This window comes from Phyllobates terribilis, unplaced genomic scaffold, assembly GCF_046119375.1.
Source record: "Phyllobates terribilis strain yellow unplaced genomic scaffold, ASM4611937v1 Scaffold_3__8_contigs__length_932513732, whole genome shotgun sequence".
NCBI classification, from domain to species: Eukaryota; Metazoa; Chordata; class Amphibia; order Anura; family Dendrobatidae; genus Phyllobates; species Phyllobates terribilis.
In genome coordinates, this window is record NW_027362763.1 from 904,641,359 (window position 1) to 904,662,104 (window position 20,746).

Sequence of the window (20,746 nt, forward strand, 5' to 3'; positions counted from 1 at the left end):
CAATAATTTACATTACAAGCACAGCTTACTTAAAGGGGTTGTGTGGTCTAAGATTAAAAGTGTATTGAGCAAGGCCGTGCCCACTAGGCAGGTTCTGAAAGGCGTATGCTCGCAGGGCACAGTGCCTGCGCTGAGAGGATTCCAAAGTCTGCAGTCACTCACACAGAGTGACTGTAGACTTTTCATTTTAGAATGGACAACTCCTTTAACCATCTCAACTATGAGGGTTGTTCCTAAATTAAGCTACCCCCATTGATCTTTGCAGATCTGGGTACTTAAAACCACTTGGCAGAAAGAAACTGGCCTCCAGGTTATACTTAGGATACAGCTATACAATATATTTCTGCAGGAGCAATATGTGCACCAAATGGCACAGATTTCAGTGTGGATTACCCTGTGAACATGTTGTGGATTTATCACAGAATTCCCTCTTGGAATTAGAAACTAAGAAATCTGTGAAACACCTCATCATGCACTGACTTTCTCTGCATATTCTCTGTAGTGCTTAAATAAAGATTTCTTAAAATTGTATTCACAACACTGGTAGTGTAATACACAGAGGATTTACAGTCTAGTCACGCTGAAACAAGCTGCTTGGAAGGCCACTGTAAGATATGATATGTCTGTCTGCTGTTATCAGACAGTGTAGTTGAGAACCTCCAGGTGGCGCTAATGGGCTGAAAACAGTTGACAAACAGGACATTATAATACTCAGACATATAACCATTTCTTCCAGCTATATAGTCGGAGCTCTAAGCATACACTAGTTTAATCCTTTATGATCATCACATAAACATGCCTGTGGAAACTGCACAGAAGCGCTGAGAACACCGTGCCTGTGCAGAGCTTACAGGGGTTTTCAGTTTTCCACATCTCCAAAAGGCTTGATCTGTTGTAAACTAAAATCATTACTTTGCCACCCCTGCTCCAGCAATGCCACTCCATTGCGCTCTTTATTGCCATCAGGTCTACAGCCAATCAGTAGGCTCAGCAGTTATGGCAAGTAAGGTGGCACGATAACGCTGAGGAGCCGGAGGCCTACATAAAACCAAGAGCATATTGATGACATAAAGATAACAGCATTTCAGCGTCACTGTATCCTATGATACCACCGTCCACACTCGTGGAAAATGTTCCTCACATTTCTTTCACCATGTCATTTTTAGGTTTGAAATAATATTCAGATAGGCAACTGGGAAGGTAAATATACTGTTGGACTTTAGCAGGGGAAAAGCAGGAAATATGCATTTAAATCAGCATACTGTATGGGCATTTGTTGCTGTTGCTCCTGGAGCAGTTAAAGTGGTATTCCCTTCTCCAAGATCCTATCCCAATATGTAGTAGGTGTAATAATAATAATAATAATATTAGCAAATACCCCCAATTAGAAATGCAGTATAGTTTTCCTGATCGCTACGTCTCTTTCCTCATGTGCAGGCATTGCAGGACCTGAAGTATCCATGGTTACGACCACTATCAACCAACTAACTATATCAGTGGTCGTAACCATGGATACCTAAGGTCCTGCAATGCTGGAACATGAGGGAAAAACACAGAAAATCAGAAAAACCATACTACATTTCTAATTGGAGGTATTTGCTAATATTATTATTATACCTACTACATATCGGGATAGGATCTTGGAGACGGGAATACCCCTTTAATAGATGTGACATGCGCATACTTAGCAGTATATTGCGTGAAAGCTATCTGCAGTGATGCCGCCTCGAGAAAACAACTGTCGGCATTTTCGAGAAGCAGCTTCACCTGGAAAGTCTTAGCGGTGCACCGACGTCTAAATAACGCTGTGTGCGCATACCATTACCTTGTTTATCTGATGGAGGGCTTTGAATACCCTACATAGTCATAAATTAAAAAAAATAATAGACCGCTTGACTGTAGCTCATTACTAAATTAGATCAAGGCACAAAGGTTAGGGTATAATTAAAAAAGGATCTATAGGAACCCATTCCCTAGACAGGTCAGGGTTTCTGTTTTTTGTTACTGTAGGGGGCACACGTGATAAAAACACTGCCTGGAAACAAGAATAACTACAGGTCAAAATGCATACAGTATTTGCCGAGTCCTGTGAGGCTGTACATTTAAGGAGGACCCATCACTTCTGAGAAAATCATCAACATGACAGAAAATGAGATTAGATGTCTTTTCTCATATACATATCGGATGATTTTCTTTTAATATTACAGGAATGCAGGTTTCACTTTCATTTTACAAGAGTAATCTCAAAAATAGGGGCAGTATGGTGGCTCAGTGGTTAGCACTGCAGCCTTGCAGCTCTGGGATTACATCCCACCAAGGACAACATCTGCAAGGAGTTTGTATGTTCTCCCCGTGTTTGCGCGGGTTTCTTCCGGGTTCCCTGGTTTCCTCCCACATTCCAAAGACATACTGATGGGGAATGTAGATTGTGATCCACAACAGGGACAGCGATGATGATTACACTTGTAAAGAGCTGTGGAAATTAATGTCGCTAAATAAGCAAGTAAAATAAAATCTGTGAAGATTCAAGTCTCTAGATTTTAACAGTGGGGGTAGAGGGGTGTTTTGATACTTCATCTGAATGGTAAATTTAGCCTTATGCTCATATCTGCCGGATTCAGATTGAACAAATTAATTAGCTCATTTTGCTGGTGCTGAGTCACTGAAGCACAAACCTGGTAAATTAATTCCTGAAAGTGCATCCCAATGTGCTGCAAATCAACAAAACACAAATAAGGTAAAAATATCCCTCACCCCCACTACCTGATCTGTGCTTCATACAGAATATTATAATCTAACATATTATGATCTGTAATAAGATGTATCTGCCAGTTCAGATAAAAGAGGACAAAGCTGCTTCTACAGGGTTAATCTGAAAGAAGAGGATTTGGCTACTTCTAAATGGTTAATTTACTAGACCAGAAAACAGCTGCTTGTGAACGGTTAATCCACGGTGCTTCTGCACGCTGGAGAACACTGGGAGCGAAAGTACCAGTGACGCGCCTGCGCAGTAGGAAAGTGACGACAATGCCTAGAGAAGGGCATAACAATGAAGAGGAACGACGGCAGTGGGACTGCGCAGGCGCAAGATTACAGAACGAAAACCCGAGGTCACAGGCACACAGTGACGCTGTGGGAGGCGATTCACATGATAATGACGTAAGGAGGTAGAGTTATCTTCCACAGTGACCTCCCCAGTGCCTCGAAGAGGTCATTTACATAAAGTGATAAAAGCTGATTTATCCACAAGGCATCTGTTACATAGCTCAAGTGTTGACAGGTTTGCTTTAAGCTGACAGATTTGCTTTAAAGCTGATCATACACCTTAAAGGGAACCTGCCATGTCCTGTGTAGTATCCAAACTTCCTCCATTGTGTTGTTAGTGATGCAATGTGCGTCACTAAGACGCTCTTTTCATTAAAATCTACAATAATGTGTGTAAAAAACACTTTATATACATATATTATACCTGCTCGTTTAGTTATAGGGGTGGGATTCATCGCATTTAGTCAGGGTTGGTGCCGCTCACACTATTTGAATTCTGCTCACGGCTTGCGCTGATGTCACTATGCCACGCTTGTGCACTATGTCATGGCCAGCCGCGCTTGGTGCTGTGACAAGCGGATCTGGCCGCACAGTGAAGCTGGGAACTAAACACAGCTTCATGGCGCACGAACGGGGAGCCGCTCATCATAGCAAATGCATGACTTCCAGAGCACCAAGCGCGGCTGGCCGTGACATACTGCGCAAGTGCGGCATAGTGACATCAGCAACAAGCCGAGTGAAGAATTCAAATAGTGTAGGCGGCACCAACCCCGACTAAATGCGATGAATCCTACCCCTATAACTAAACGAGCACGTATGATATAAATATATAAAGTGCTTTTTACACATGATATATAGCGCCGATTTTAAAGAAAAAAGCATGTTAGTGATACACATTGCATCACTAACAATGCAATGGGGGCAGTTTAGATACTACAAAGGACATAACAGGTTCCCTATAATAGCTGTCTGCTTATGCTGAATGCACACTGGACCAACAGGAATTACTTGTTAACACTCCTGGGTGCACCATGGGTCCAGCTGAATAGGCATGTGATCTCTAAAATGAGATTGGAATAAGTTGTTGCCAGAAACCTCTGGAGGTAATGTATCTTAGATGAAGACTAAGGCTGTGTGCCCACGATGCGTTTTTTAAGTGTTTCCGCAGCGGCAAAAACGCTGCAGAAATGCTTAAAAAACGCTTGGTAGAAGGCCTGCCATGTTCCCCAATGATAATCCACATGTGCTGTGTACATGCTGCGGAAATTTCCGCTGCGGATTATCATTGCGGAAAAAAACGCAGCACTACCAATTATTTTGCGGAAGCGCGGGGTTTTCACCGCCATTGACTTGCATTGGAACGCATGGATTCCGCATCACTGCATCTGTACATGCGGAATCCAAGCATTTCAATGTGTGGATGGTACCCGGGTCTGGAGGACAGGAGACTCTCCTCAGGACCCGGGTACCATAGAACCTGTAAAAAAAAAGAATAAAAATAAATATTATATTTACCTTCTGATGGCCCCCGATGCGCTTGTCTTCGCTTGCCGGCAGATCGCGGTGGACTGAAGGACCTGCGCTGATGTCATTTAGTCATGTGATGGGTCACACGACGCTGACGTTGGCAGGTCCTTCAGTGTAGTGTACCGCGAGGGGCCATCAGAAGGTAAGTATAGATTTATTTTTTTATTTTTTACCATTCTTAAGGTCACAGTATATAAATCCATGCCGGCTGCATGGATTTATATAGTGTGACCAAGTTGACAAGAACTTTCCAAGTGATGCTAAAATTGCTTGGAAAGCGCTTGTCAACCCGCATGCGCTGCCAAGGAGATGCAGAAACGCTCAGGAAAAAAATCCGGAGCATTTTTGCATCGTGGGCACATAGCCTAAGAATGAAGCAAATTGAAATCAGACATGCTGTTTATTTTTATACCAGGACAGCAGATGACAGGACACCCGACCCCACACACATTAGAAGGCGAGATGGTCCCAAGGCGATCTGCAGGTTTAGACAATGTTTGCCTCATGTTCATGGCCGTCTTTAGCCAAAGGGATGTTGTGGCCTGTGAGAACAAAATGAACTTCGATTTTGAACAACTTAAAGCACATATACTCTGGCCCGCAGGGTGGTTTTATTTGGCCCGCAACAACAGAAGCACCACCCCTATGCCGGGCCCATTATTCTGTATGGAGGTAATGAGTGTAGCGCTTACAAGCGCTGTGCTATAGAGCTTGTAAGCACTGCTCTGAAGGTGGGCTGATCACAGGATCCAACCACATACAGTGCCACTATGCTCCTCCTATACTGCACAGGCACAGCTGCCACTGCTTACAGCAGGGCAAGTGAACAGTTTAGGCCACATGATGCCAACATGTCCGGTCAGTCAGAAGTGCACTGCCCCAGGCAAGCAGCAAGTCAGGAGATTGTTCTTCAGGCACCCACCAATTTTGTGAAAACCTCTTTAAAGGGCTTACATGGCTAGACAGCATGTAAATCCCTGTACTCCATTGCGACTGATCACATTCAGCCTGCAGCAGTCACAAGGCTTGATAATGCGTAATGGGTCTGGGGGGGGGGGGGGACATTTATTCTACACCGGTCTGAAGTTTATGTGGTCACACAATTCCTTTAAGTTAAAAAATAAATAAATGAAAAAATTGTGCTACTGCGCCTAACAAACCTCACATACAACTTTGTGTATCTCCTAAGACATAGCCACACTGCTTTAAATCATAGTCAAGGGCTCCTTGTCAGGGTGCATATTGTTGGAAACCCAAAAACCGGCGAGTAGCCAGCGGGCAAGGAAGTAAAAAAGAGCTGCTGCCTACGCAGACCTGGGTGAAGCTAGTATGGCCCTCTATGGACTTGCACAGAATGTGGCACAGCAGGAGACATGAGCTGGGCACTTAGCGCAGTAATCACATCCTGTGGAGAGTGCCCAGCTGGCATGGGGAGAGGACAGACCAGCTGATGGATTGTGGCATAGGTGCCACTGATCTAGTGAGGACGGAGAGCTGTGTAGCGCCCATCAGATGTGCTGGGGCAGAGCTGGTGCTGTCATAGTGTAGTGTGAGGCTCCATCAGCGCAGCACATCACACTGCCTGCAGGAGCCATGGCGGCTACTCACAGTAATAAGCCACCACCGGGTCCCTCTTGTCGTGCTCCTGCGCCGTCCTCAGGTGATGCTGCAGGGACTTGAATTGCGGAGGAAGAGAGGGGAGAGGAGCCGCCATTGCTGTACACCAATAGGCAGCGGAAAGTGACAGGGGACAACAACACACGGCGCGCGCTCTTCCGCTTCCGCCTGTGGGTGGGAAGCGTGACGTAGTGTGGGTGGGAGGAGTGACGTAGTGTGGGTGGGAGGAGTGACGTGGTGGGAGGAGCGAGCGGCGAGGCGGGAGGCGAGTCATTAGGACATGAGGGGGAGCTGTGAGGCAGATGTCAGTCAGCGTGTCCGCCCGCCGTGTCTATCCTCGGCCCTCAGTGTAGGGTCCTCCCGTGTACTGCGCCAGGCGCCTCCATATGTTATGAGGCTGTGGCAGGGAAGCCCCACTGAGGGGCCCATGTGTGTGAAGTAGTCCCCGCATGGTGCTAGGCTTTATTATCAGGAGCCTGTGTATGAGCTTCTGTGGCCCCGGCCTATCACACGTCAGTAATGATTATACTACGCAAAAATACTGATTTCTCTGAGTTTGATCAGTTTTTTGATGCTTCTGTGGGTTAGTAACAAACGATAAGCCCACAGACATCCCAGTGGGGTCTCATGGTTTTTGCTACCCCTGAACATTGATAAGGTGGATAGGTGACGCAGATCCAAATCAGACAGTGATTCTGTGTGGGTCTCTAACACCCGGCCATGTGAGCAGCCCCATAGACCATAGTACGAGCCCTGTCAGGAAACGACATCTGAGTGACCCTAATATGGCCACCCAGGATGTGGCTACTGCTGTGATCGCCCCACACATGGGGAGATGAATTATTACATTCTTACTTAACCGTTCTATTAGGGACAGAAGTAATGGTGGACTAAGCTGGCCATACACATTACATGGTGTCTGACTAACCATGCCTTGGCCGACCGCCTTCTCAGCCGACTCTCCTGTGTTGTCTGTGGTAAAGCCATGAGCTGACGTGTCGGCCGGTGGCTTATTCCAGAAAACTGCAATAGTCTGAAATATGACATTTCCAAATCAATATCTCCCCTGACAGCCAGATGCCCCCAGAGTCTCAGCCCCACCTGTAGATATCGGTGGGCTCGGCCAACATTAGTCTTATGTGTATAGGGGCCTTAAGTTGTATTTGGTTGGTCTTCACTGTTCCCGCCACCTGTATAGAATGTTTCATGAGACATCACAATCAAACACTTGTACATCGTGCAGATCCATAAGGAGTATACATAAGCAGTATACAAGTAATATTTCTAGTACAATAACTCAAGTTGAAAAAAATATAGACATGCAGGTGAATAAAATGCTCAGACAGCATCAGATGATATTGGGCCCCATTCATCCTTTTTTTCTTTAATCTGTTCAGCTTTTTTTATGCAAAAAGTTGTATGTTCAGCTAAAATGTTGCAAAACTTTCTCAAAATATGCAGCATACATTGAATGAGTCCAGGGCATGAAGTGGGGGGTGGTGACTGGAGAGATGTGTAACTTTTAAAAGAGTCGCAGTTGAATCAGCCGAAGACATCTGGAAACCGCAAACCCTCCACAATGGCGAACCAAACATAAAACAGGCAAACACAGATAGAATAAACTCTAGAAAAGACACAAAGTTAAAAAAGAATAAGTTGTAAATTAAAAAACTAAACAAGAAAGGCAGAATAGCCCAATGTCTATAATTCCCGTATCTAAATGCAAGGAAAATATTGTACTGATGCTTTTCACACCACTTAAAATTACTAAATATTCCCTGACTGGCAATAAATGTTGGCGTTGTGAAGAAAGTAATGCTGACATGAAACGTATCTGGTGGAATTGCAAAGTAATTTCGGTACTATGGGGAGCAACAGGAGATCTTCCCATGCAACTATGGGGCTTTTATGCCTCTATGCTTACATGTGTGACTTGTTCATTTAACACATGTGTTTCAACTTCTTCCCCAAAAGAACGTACAAAAGTCCTGTTTGCAGGGAAGGAGGTCGAAAATTTTGATGTATGTATCGGGTGCCGGATATATTATACAATTGCCACCCTACTGTAAGTGCCACAGTCTGAGCAAGCTCTGATCACAACAGGTCAACCGCTCACATGGCGCATCAGTAGTTTTCAATGGCACCTAAGCGGTTAGACTGAGACTGTGCCCTCTGTCACCCCATCACTAAAATTACAATACACTATAGGGTCTCAATTCTGCTAGCCAATGGCGAGTGTTAAATACCCACCAATCAGCTCTATGTTTTCAGATCAGCTGTCATTTATTATCCTGTTTAAACAGACTGACCACGTTTTTTATATGCACAGAACGATCAGTAGTAGATAATTTCTTGTGCACACACTATTAGGATATGTGCACATAGTTAATATTTGCAGCATGATATTTTTGCTGCAAAACTCATAGTGTTGGCAGACAAAATGCTGTGTAAAGTATGCACGTTTTTCATGTCACTTTGTGTTTTGTTTTTTTTGCTGCAAAACCACTGATGAAAGAATTGACATGCTGCCGTTTAGTAAAAATCCTTCTAAGGTTCAAATCTACAAGAAAAAAATTATCAGCATGTGCATGAGATTTCAGAAATCTCATTGACTTTACTGATACTGTAAAATGTTGCCTTTTTTCCTTGGCAATAACGCAATGTGTCAACAAGCCATTATTGTTCTCGAAAGCACATGTCCTTCACACACAGATGAAGGTGCTGCAACCTTAAAATCATTTCAACCAACAAACGAGTGTTTTGCTCAGTCGTCCGGTGATCCACAGACTGTTTACACTGGACAACTATCTGGAAATGATCATTCTCAGGAATCCTTGTTCATAATAATCATCAAGTGTAAATGCATATTAATACAGACGGATATAAAATTGTCAAAATATTCATCTTCCTTTTTTAAATCAAATAAATAATCAACTATTACAATACTATATTATGCCTCCCAGAATTGCTATTTTTGGTCACCCCACAAAAAAAATTGAGTAAAAAGTGTTCACAAAGTTGTATGTTTTAGAAATATAAACATTTGCCTGGACAATTTACAGTATTAAATTAATACGCAAGTGCAGTACAAACCTATATATACAAACACCAGGCAAGAGCACTCTGCAGTGAATGAAAACATGAACTCCACTACAGCGCCCCTTGTGTGTATTTTAATTTTTATTAGCGCACCCACTAAGAAAATTATTTGCAGGTTGCCTTGTGTTTCTGATGAGAATAAAAACATGAACTCCACTACTGCGTCCCTTTTGTGTATTTTAATTTTTATTAGCGCACCCACTAAGAAAATTATTTGCAGGTTGCCTTGTGTTTCAGATGAGAATAAGGAGAAATAGATTTACATCCTAACTCCTCATTTCCCATAAACCCTTACTGCCAAAGTCTAATTTCACCTTCCTGACCACCTTGAATTTTGCTAATCTGACCAGTGTCACTTTCTGTGGTAATAACTAGAGATGAGCGAGCCTTTCAAGGTTCGATTCAGTTCCGATTGACAAATTTCCCTGTGTTCGCCAAACAGTCGAACGGTTCGTCAAACATATCCAAATCCCATTGCATTCAATGGGAGGCAAAACCAAACGCATAGCCAACACCTTCAAAGGGGCCAAAAAGCTGCCAAAACAGCTCAAATAAGGGGCAGACACCAGGAAAAGTTGCATCAATTGACACAGTCTAAATTTTATAATGGCACAGCAGCAGTCAGTCACGGGCCATACATAAGGCATCAAGGTCTGGGCCAGCATTTACAGCTTTGAATTTAAGTTGAAATTAAGACGAGGTGGGTGAAGGTTCGGTGTAGGCCTGCTGTGCTGGGTGCCCTGATGCCTCATGCAACAGCTCAAGGTGGCACAAACATCAGTTTTGTAGACTACTATTGCTAGAAAATTAAAGGATAGTAACACAGGTAGTTTACTAAAAGTAAGTCCAGGCCTGCCGGTCTGAGAGCCCTGCTGCTACAGGCAACACACATGAAGGAGAACCAACTTGGAGTCTCCATATTTCAAAAAAATTATTGCCATACACCACTAATGTGGCATCAGTTTTGCCTGAGTAGGAATAGTATAATGGGGCACTGACACCCCTTCCACTACAGGCAACCCACCAGATAGAGACCCAACCAGGAGTCTCCACATTTCAAAAAATTATTGATAACAGCAGCAGTAGAAACAGCAGGCACAGAATCCACGACAAAGATGTCAGAGACAGCAATAACGTGAGATCAATGCAGCACACTAAAAACTACACCATCGCCTAGTCTGCACAGTCTGTGATTGGGGTGCTAAAGTACTTGGAGATCCATGACTTGTTAATCTTGATGAAAGTTAGGCGGTCTATACTTTCAGGGGACAGCCGGATGCGCTTATCCGTCAGGACACCACCAGCATAGCTGAAGACACGTTCTGAGAGAACGCTGGCTGCCGGGCATGATAATACCGACAAGGTGTGACAGGCAAGCTCAGGCCACTCTTCCATTTTTTTTAATTTAATTGTAAATTTTTATTGGAGACAATTTCAAGTTTTACAGAATGTAAAATATAAAAGAAAATAAAAGTCCTGGTATACAAGCATATATCTCATTGGAGACAATTTGGACCAGCTACATAACATTAAATCATTGAGATATAAAACTAGTGAATTATGAAATGCAGTTAAGCAATTTGAAAAATAATAATTTTAGAGGGATGAAGACATGCAAGACTTACAATGGATAAGGTAGGGAAGGGGCTAGAATAGGCGTGAAGGTAGGAGGGTAGAAAAAGGATTGATTGAGTTTGAGAAATTGGTAGTCAGATATTCACGGTTAACCAAAAAGTATCCCATGGAGACCAGATTAAGTTGAATTTTTCAATTCTATTTTCATTCATTGCAAAGTGGCATTCATAATTTCTAACATCTTTAATTCTTGTATATAGATCCGATAAAGAGGGAGGAGATGTTTGCTTCCAGTGTGCCACTATTAACCATTTCGCAGCTGTCAGTATACTTAGAAAAAGTTTGATAGTTTTTTAAATTTTAACCTGTGGAAATAGGTTGAGAAAGAAAATCTGAGGTTCTCGTGGTAGGGTCAGACCAAAAATTTGATTAATTATAGATTGAACATTGGTCCAAAAAGGGACAACAAGAGGACAACCCCAGAAAACATGGAAAGTAGTACCTCTATCTGAATTACATCTCCAGCATAGTGAAGAGATAGTTGGATTCATTTTATTTAGCTCTTGAGTATGTGTCATGCTGTCTCAGCGTACAGGGGGGTCAGGGGCCTGAGCTGACCCTAGACGGGGGCCCTGACTAATCCCTCAACCTGGAGGTACTGTTAATGGTACAGAGGTCCAGGCCGCCAGCGTAACCCTAAACTCCTGAATATCCCTGAACCTAAGTAATCTAGTCCTGAGAAGGACCCCGATCACAACAATGGGGAACAGGATAGAAAATGCCCAAAACACAGTACTAGACAAACGAGACAGTACAAGGGGAAAACCAAAAACCACCTTGCATATAAAAACTAACACCACAATTACAGAGGGAACAACAACAGGTTAGGAGATAAATGATAAAGGGAGGAAGGGAACAAACCACACCGCATACTCCTCGCTCCGAACTCCACCAAACAACGATCCACTCTGAAGGTCTGCAAGAAATGCTTTCACCGACAACTTCCCTATCAGACCAGCAGGTATTTGAAGGAATCCCAATACTGCAGCATTAACTGCAGCTGGGCGAGGCTGAGCCTCGTCAAGCACAGAGAGAGAGAATTAATTCCCTCACAACCAAAAAACACAAAGCACCAAAAACTCAGCTGCGAGAAGTCAGGCTGTGTAGTCGCGACGATCTTCGTGGCGACACACCCATGACAGTATGATACCAGAAATATAATACTTTATATTGATTTTCTTTGTATGTAATACAGGATGCTGTAGTATTTTCTCTGGATCAACCAGGTCTCCACTCCATATCCCCCAAAGACCTCCCAAGGTTGTTCTCCCATTTAAACATGTATGGGTGTCTAACAAGAAGGTCAACATCTGGTTGTTGCAGGATACTGTATTGATCAGAGATCAAGCCCTTTTCGAGAAACCTGCTCTACATAAACGTACGAAGGGAGTAGGACTGGAAACCTGCAAGGATCGAAACACGGAGACAGCAAAATATTTAATTTTAATGTATTGGAATAGAGAAAGTTTATGTACTGACAATTTAGACTTCATCTCTTTATATGTGAAGAGTTTCCTTGTTACCCGATTAGTGATGTCTGCAAAGTTAAATATACCAGTATCGTTCCAAATAATTGACAAAGAAGAAGCCAAACTATCAGAAAAGTGTGAATGAAAGGTGAGGTGAGGGATGACTCTGTAGATGTGAGTTTAATTTTTTTAGAACAGGTCCTCCAGATGTCTCTAGTTAGAGCGATGGGACCTAGAGGTTCATTTATAGAGGGTTGTAGTGATCAAAGAGTTAAGGTGCGCAGGTGCTAGCCAGAGCTTTTTTATCTCCATCCACTTTGTATAGGCCGGTTTAGACAACCAAGCTGGAATTCTCCGTAGGTGGGTAGCCAAATAATAATATACAAAGTGAAGAATGCTTAAACCACCTAAACTTTTACTCGTCAACATGATTGTTTTCACAATTTTATGTCATCTATTTTCCCATATGAATCTCAGGGCGGCTGCTTGGAGTGATTTTAAGTCTCTAATTGGAACAGGTATGGGAAGTGTTTCAAATAAATATAATAGTTTTGGGAGGATAGTCATTTTAATAGCAGAAATACAGCTAAAAAGGGATAAAGAAAGGGACATCCAACTTGTTAACCCCTTTCCGACCTTATCAGTAATAGTACGTAGCTGTGCCCTGGGCTTATAGGGCCAGCGATGTACTATTACGTGCGCTGCGATCGCAAAGTCGATCGCAGCATTACGGGGACAAGGGGAAGTAAGCACCGGTACTTACCTCCTCTCCGGCGTCCCGCGGTGTCTGCGGCGGCTCCAGGATGTTGTCATGACGACCCGATGTCATGACAACATCCGGGTCAACAGACAGCAGGAAGTTACTTTGGTCATGCGCAGTGCACGACCAAAGTAACTTCTCCCTGAGTGCTGCGCTGACAGGCTGTATGGCATAGGGAGCTTCTGCTCTCAATGCTATACAGCTGATCAGGCTGCAAAAAGTGAAAGTACCATAGTGGGACAAAGTGTAAAAGTAAAAAAAAAGTGCCAGAAAGTGAAACAAAAAAAATTGTAAAAATATAAAAAGGAAAAAAATAATCCCCCCCCCCAAAAAAAATAATATTGTACCCATAATATTTATTTTTTATGAAAAAATAAAATAAACCAATAAAAGTACACATATTTGGTATCGCCGCGCCCGGAACGACCTGACCTATAAAACTGTCCCACCAGTTAACACCTTTAGTGAACATGGTAAAAGAAATAAAAAACGAAGCAAAAACAATGCTTTATCATCATACCGCCAAACAAAAAATGGAATAAAACACGATCAAAAAGACGAATGCAAATAAAAATGGTACTGCTGAAATCTTCATCTTGGCCCGCAAAAAACAATCTGCCATACAGCTCCATCATCCGAAAAATAAAAAAGTTATAGCTCTCAGAATAAAGCGATGCAAAAACAATTCTTTTTTCTATAAAATAGTTTTTATTGTGTAAAAACGCCAAAACATAAAAAAACAATATAAATGTGGTACCACTGTAAATGTACTGACCCGAAGAATAAAGCTGACTTATCAATTTTACCACACGCTGAACGGCATAAAAAAAAAAAAAAAATTCCGGAATTGTTGGTTTTTGTTTATTCTGCCTCCCAAAAACCGGAATAGAAAGCGATCAAAAAATATCACGTGGCCGAAAATGGTAGCAATAAAAACGTCAACTTGTCTCGCAAAAAACAAGCTGTCACATGACTCTGTCGGTCGAAATATGGAAAAATTATAGCTCTCAAAATATGGCGATGCAAAAACTAGTCTTTGCAAAAAAAAGCGTCTTTTAGTGTGTGGCAGCTGTCAGTCATGAAAAACCGATATGAATCTGGCATCGCTGTAATCGCACCGACCTGATGAATAAAGTCGTTAATCACTTATACTGCACGAGGAACGGCGTAAATAATAAACGCTAGGGTTATGGTTGTGCTAGGGTTAGGGTTGTGCTATGGTTAGGGTTGGGTTAGGGTAGGGTTGGTTTGGGGTTGGGCTAGGGTTATGGTTGGGCTAAGGTTGGGGTTTGGCTAGGGTTATGGTTGGGCTAGGGTTGGGGTTGTATTAGGATTGAAGTTAGGGTTGTGTTGGGGTTGGGATTTTTACAAAAGTAAAGAAAAAAATGAGGATAATATGGCGAATAGTGTTGAACGCAAGTGCTATCTACTTGAGTTGGCATCTTGTGCACGGGTATGCACCGAGTATAGCGGGTGCTTGAGTGACATGCTCGAGTCTCCGACCCATATGTTTTGCAGCTGATACACAGTCAAAAAACCTCGCGGGGATTGCCTGCCATGCACGAGTTATCCCCGCATGTTTTTTTTTGGGTGTCTAATAACTGTGAAACATGCGGGCGGGGACTCAAGCATGTCACATGAACACCCGCGATACATGGTGCATACCTGAGTACCCGATGCAAACTCAAGTAGCGAGCACTTGCGCTCAAGACTAATGACAACTTATTCAATATGATGACCTAATGTTATCAAATTCTGTGTCATAATATTTATTTTTTATGAAAAAAACAAAACAATAAAAGTACTCATATTTGGTATCGCCGCGCCTGGAACGACCTGACCTATAAAACTGTCCCACCAGTTAACACCTTTAGTGAATACGGTAAAAGAAATAAAAAACGAAGCAAAAACAATGCTTTATCATCATACCGCCAAACAAAAAATGGAATAAAGCGCGATCAAAAAGACGAATGCAAATAAAAATGGTACTGCTGAAATCTTCATCTTGTCCCGCAAAAAACAATCCGCCATACAGCTCCATCATCCGAAAACTAAAAAAGATAGCTCTCAGAATAAAGCGATGCAAAAACAATTCTTTTTTCTATAAGATAGTTTTTATTGTGTAAAAACGCCAAAGCATAAAAAAACAATATAAATGTGGTACCACTGTAAACGTACTGACCCGAAGAATAAAGCTGCCTTATCAATTTTACCACACGCTGAACGGCATAAAAAAAAAAAAAAAAAAAAAAAAACAATTCCGGAATTGTTGCTTTTTGTTTATTCTGCCTCCCAAAAACCGGAATAGAAAGCGATGAAAAAATGTCACGTGGCCGAAAAGGGTAGCAATAAAAACTTCAACTTGTCTCGCAAAAAACAAGCTGTCATGACTCTGTCGGCCGAAATATGGAAAAATTATAGCTCTCAAAATATGGCGATGCAAAAACTAGTCTTTGCAAAAAAAAGCGTCTTTTAGTGTGTGACAGCTGTCAGTCATGAAAAACCGATATGAATCTGGCATCGCTGTAATCTCACCGTCCTGAAGAATAAAGTCGTTAATCACTTATACTGCACGAGGAACGCGTAAATAATAAACTCTAGGGTTATGGTTGTGCTAGGGTTAGGGTTGTGCTAGGGTTAGGGTTGGGTTAGGGTAGGGTTGGGCTAGGGTTGGGGTTGGGCTAGGGTTATGGTTGGGCTAGGGTTGGGGTTTGGCTAGGGTTATGGTTGGGCTAGGGTTGGGGTTGTATTAGGATTGGTGTTAGGGTTGTGTTGGGTTGGGATTTTTACAAAAGTAAAGAAAAAAAAATGACAATATGGCGAATAGTGTTGAACGCAAGTGCTATCTATTGGAGTTGGCATCTTGTGCACGGGTATGCACCGAGTATAGCGGGTGCTCGAGTGACATGCTCGAGTCTCCGACCCATATGTTTTGCAGCTGTTACACAGTCAAAAAACCTTGCGGGGATTGCGTGCCATGCACGAGTTATCCCCGCATGTTTTTTTTTTTGGGTGTCTAATAACTGTGAAACATGCGGGGCGGGGACTCAAGCATGTCACATGAGCACCCGCGATACATGGTGCATACCTGAGTATCCGATGCAAACTCAAGTAGCGAGCACTTGCGCTCAAGACTAATGACAACTTATTCAATATGATGACCTAATGTTATCAAATTCTGTGTCATACCTCTGGGTTCAAAATGTTAACTATACCCCTTGATAAAATCCTTGAGTGGTCTAGTTTCAAATGGAGTCACTTGTGGGGGGTTTCCACTGTTTAGGCGCGTCAGGGGCTCTCCAAACGTGACATGGCGTTCACTCTTGATTCCAGCCAATTTTGCGTTTAAAAAAATCACACAGTGCTCCTTCCCTTCTGAACCCTGCCATGAGCCCAAACAGTGTATTTTCCCCACATATGGGGTATCGGCGTACTCAGGAGAAATTGCACAAAAGCTTTTGGGGTTCATTTTCTCCTCTTACCTTTGTGAAAATTAAAAAATTGGGTCTAAAAGATCATTTTTGTGGAAAAAGTTAGAGTTTTTTATTTTCACTGCGCCATGTTATAAACTTCTGTGATGCACCTGGGAGTTCAGGGTGCTCACCACACAACTAGATAAGTTCCCTGAGGGGTCTAGTTTCCAAAATGGTGTCACTTGTGGGGGGTTTCCAAATTTTACATTCAAAAAGTCAAATGGCGCTCCTTCCCTTCCGAACCCTGCTGTGCGCCCAAACAGTGGTTTTCTCCCACATATGGGGTATCTGCTTACTTAGGAGAAATTGCACAACAAATGGTATGGCGCAATTTCTCCTGTTACCCTTGTGAAAATGCAAAATTGGGGGCTGAAAAACAATTTTGTGGGAAAAATGTAAACATTTTATTTTTACTGTTCAATGTTATCAACGTCTGTGAAGCACCTGGGGGTTCAGGGTGCTCACCACACATCTAGATAAGTTCCCTGAGGGGTCTTGTTTTCAAAATGCTGTCTTTTGTCGGGGGTTTCCACTGTTTCGGCACATCAGGGGTTCTCCAAGCGCAACATGGCGTCCGCTAATTATTCAAGCAAATTTTACATTCAGAAAGTCAAATGGCGGTCCTTCCCTTCCGAACCTTTCCCAAACAGTGGTTTTCTCCCACATATGGGGTTTTCTCCCTCATATGGGGTATCGGCGTGCTCAGGGGGAATTTCACAACAAATTTTGGGGTCCATTTTTTAATGATACCCTTGCGAAAATAAAAAAAATTGGGGTCTAAATTAACATTTTTATGAAGAAAAATAAATGTTCATTTTTTTCTTCCACATTCTGAAAATCCTGTGAAGCACCTGAAGGGTTAATAAACTTCTCAAATGTGGTTTTGAGCTCCTTGAGGGGTGCAGTTTTTAGAATGGTGTCACTTTTGGGTATTTTCTGTCATAAAGGCCCCTCAAAGACACTTGAAATGTGATGTGCTCCCTAAAAAAAATTTTGTTTTAAAAATGAAAAATCGCTGGTCAACTTTTAACCCTTATAGTTCCTTAACAAAAAAAAAATGTGGTTCCAAAATTCTGCTGATGTAAAGTAGACTTGTGGGAAATGTTATTTATTAGCTATTTTGTGTGACATACAGTACAGACCAAAAGTTTGGACACACCTTCTCATTTAAAGATTTTTCTGTATTTTCATGACTATGAAAATTGTACATTCACACTGAAGGCATCAAAACTATGAATTAACACATGTGGAATTATATACTTAGCAAAAAAGTGTGAAGCAACTGAAAATATGTCTTATATTCTAGGTTCTTCAAAGTAGACACCTTTTACTTTGATGACTGCTTTGCACACTCTTGGCATTCTCTTGATGAGCTTCAAGAGGTAGTCACCGGAAATGGTCTTCCAACAATCTTGAAGGAGTTCCCAGAGATGCTTAGCATTTGTTGGCTTTTTTGCCGTCACTCTGCGGTCCAACTCACCCCAAACCATCTCGATTGGGTTCAGCTCTGGTGACTGGTGAGGCCAGGTCATCTGGCGTAGCACCCCATCACTTTCCTTCTTGGTCAAATAGCCCTTACACAGCCTGGAGGTGTGTTTGGGGTCATTGTCCTGTTGAAAAATAAATGATGGTCCAACTAAACGCACACCGGATGGATTAGCATGCCGCTGCAAGATGCTGTGGTAGCCATGCTGGTTCAGTATGCCTTCAATTTTGAATAAATCCCCAACAGTGTCACCAGCAAACCACCCCCACACCATCACACCCCCTCCTCCATGCTTCACAGTGGGAACCAGGCATGTACAGTCCATCCGTTCACCTTTTCTGCGTCGCACAAAGACACGGTGGTTGGAACCAAAGATCTCAAATTTGGACTCATCTGACCAAAGCACAGATTTCCACTGGTCTAATGTCGATTCCTTGTGTTCTTTAGCCCAGACAAGTCTCTTCTGCTTGTTGCCTGTCCTTAGCAGTGGTTTCCTAGCAGCTACTTTACCATGAAGGCCTGCTGCACAAAGTCTCCTCTTAACAGTTGTTGAAGAGATTTGTCTGCTGCTAGAACTCTGTGTGGCATTGATCTGGTCTCTAATCTGAGCTGCTGTTAACCTGCTATTTCTGAGGCTGGTGACTCGGATAAACTTATTCTCAGAAGCAAAGGTGACTCTTGGTCTTCCTTTCCTGGGGCGGTCCTCATGTGAACCAGTTTCTTGTAGCGCTTGATGGTTTTTGCAACTGCACTTGGGGACACTTTCAAAGTTTTCCCAATTTTTCGGACTGACCTTCATTTCTTAAAGTAATGATGGCCACTTGTTTTTCTTTACTTAGCTGCTTTTTTCTTGCCATAATACAAATTCTAACAGTCTATTCAGTAGGACTATCAGCTGTGTATCCACCAGACTTCTGCACAACACAACTGATGGTCCCAACCCCATTTATAAGGCAAGAAATCCCACTTATTAAACCTGACAGGGCACACCTGTGAAGTGAAAACCATTTCCGGTGACTACCTCTTGAGGCTCATCAAGAGAATGCCAAGAGTGTGCAAAGCAGTCATCAAAGCAAAAGGTGGCTACTTTGAAGAACCTAGAATATAAGACATGTTTTCAGTTGTTTCACACTTTTTTGTTAAGTATATAATTCCACATATGTTAATTCATAGTTTTGATGCCGTCAGTGTGAATGTACAATTTTCATAGTCATGAAAATACAGAAAAATCTTTAAATGTGAAGGTGTGTCCAAACTTTTGGTCTGTACTGTATCTCTCTGATTTAAGGGTATGAAAATTCAAAGTTTGAAAATTGTGAAATATTCGCCAAATTTCCGTTTTTTTCACAAATAAACGCAAGTGATATCGAAGAAATTTTAAGACTATTATGAAGTACAATATGTCACAAAAAAACAGTCTCAGAATAAGTAGCATCCATTGAAGCGTTCCAGAGTAATTACCTCATAAAGTGACAGTGGTCAGAATTGTAAAAATTGGCCCGGTCATTAACGTGCAAACCACCTTGGGGGAGAACGGTGGGAGTGAGCACACAGCAACCATGCTTTCCGCGCCAGCGCATTCAGGCCGCGATAGTGGCGGAGAAATTGCTGTACCACCAGGTTGAAGACGTAAGCCATGCAAGGCACGTATGTGAGGTTGCCCCGGCCTAGGGCAGCCCCAGGTTCCCACCTTTATCGCACATGGCTTTCCCTGGAGCTCCTGGTTCAGAGGAGACAGCCATTGCTCAATCTCGGCCTGGATAGCTGTCCAAAACTCTTGAGCTGTGTGACTGCAATCTCCAAGGCATATTAATTTTAACATGTGGTGCGGCCTGGCTGCCTAGTACAGAGGTGAGGTGGATTCTCTCTGCAATGTTGGAACACGTGTCTCATTAAGGCACAGGTTGAGGGCGCAGGTGGAAGCCCTAGAGGAGGTGGAGGAAGTGTTACATACACAGGTCTGTCCCGCAAGCCTTGGGGATTTCAAGACTTGTAGAGCAGCCCCTTCCCTGCCTGCCGCCACAGCCACCAGAGAAACCCCGTGCCCAGTCAGCGATATGTAATGCCCCTGACCATTCTTGCTCATCCAGGTATCTGGTGAAATGCACCCTGGCAGACATAGATTTTTTCAAGGAACAGGTGATGTTGTCTGCGATGTTCTGGTGTAGCGCAGGCACAGCTATCTTAGACTGGGAAACTGGTACTAGGGGACTGCGACTGCCATCAGCTTATGGAAACCATCTGTATCCACCAGACGGAAAGTCAGCATTTCCGTGGCCAACAGATTGGAGATAGTGGAGTTCAAGCTCTAAGCTTTGGCTTGTGTAGGAGGAAACAATTTTTTACGTGATCACAACTGCGGGACCGAGGGGCTGGCTGCTGTGCTGAGAGAGGGTGGAGTAGGGTGAGCACGACAAACTGCTGGACTGTGAGTGAGATGCAGGCGTAGATGTTATTGTGGATTGAGAAAAATATGGTGTCCGCGGTGATGGAGAAACCTATATGAAAAGTTTTAGGAGAAACTCAAGAGGTTTCACACATTTGCCAGTTTTGATCAAATCAGAGAGTCGATCGATCGGAGACAAGAGAAAGACAACCAATTCTGTCTGTGTCCCAGACGTGTCTGCACTCAGAT

The 20,746-nt window shown here is 42.9% G+C and overlaps 1 protein-coding gene across 1 annotated transcript in view; it reads right to left on the reverse strand.

Annotated features, from left to right (window-relative positions):
* The window catches only part of VTA1 (vesicle trafficking 1), a 243,488-nt gene extending 237,097 nt beyond the window's left edge, over positions 1–6,391 (reverse strand). The window contains exon 1 of the mRNA XM_073672753.1: positions 6,181–6,391. Within this exon, the coding sequence (XP_073528854.1) occupies positions 6,181–6,286 (106 nt within the window). The 5' untranslated portion in view covers positions 6,287–6,391. The remainder of the gene's footprint in view (positions 1–6,180) is intronic.
* Between the last annotated feature and the right edge of the window lie 14,355 nt (positions 6,392–20,746).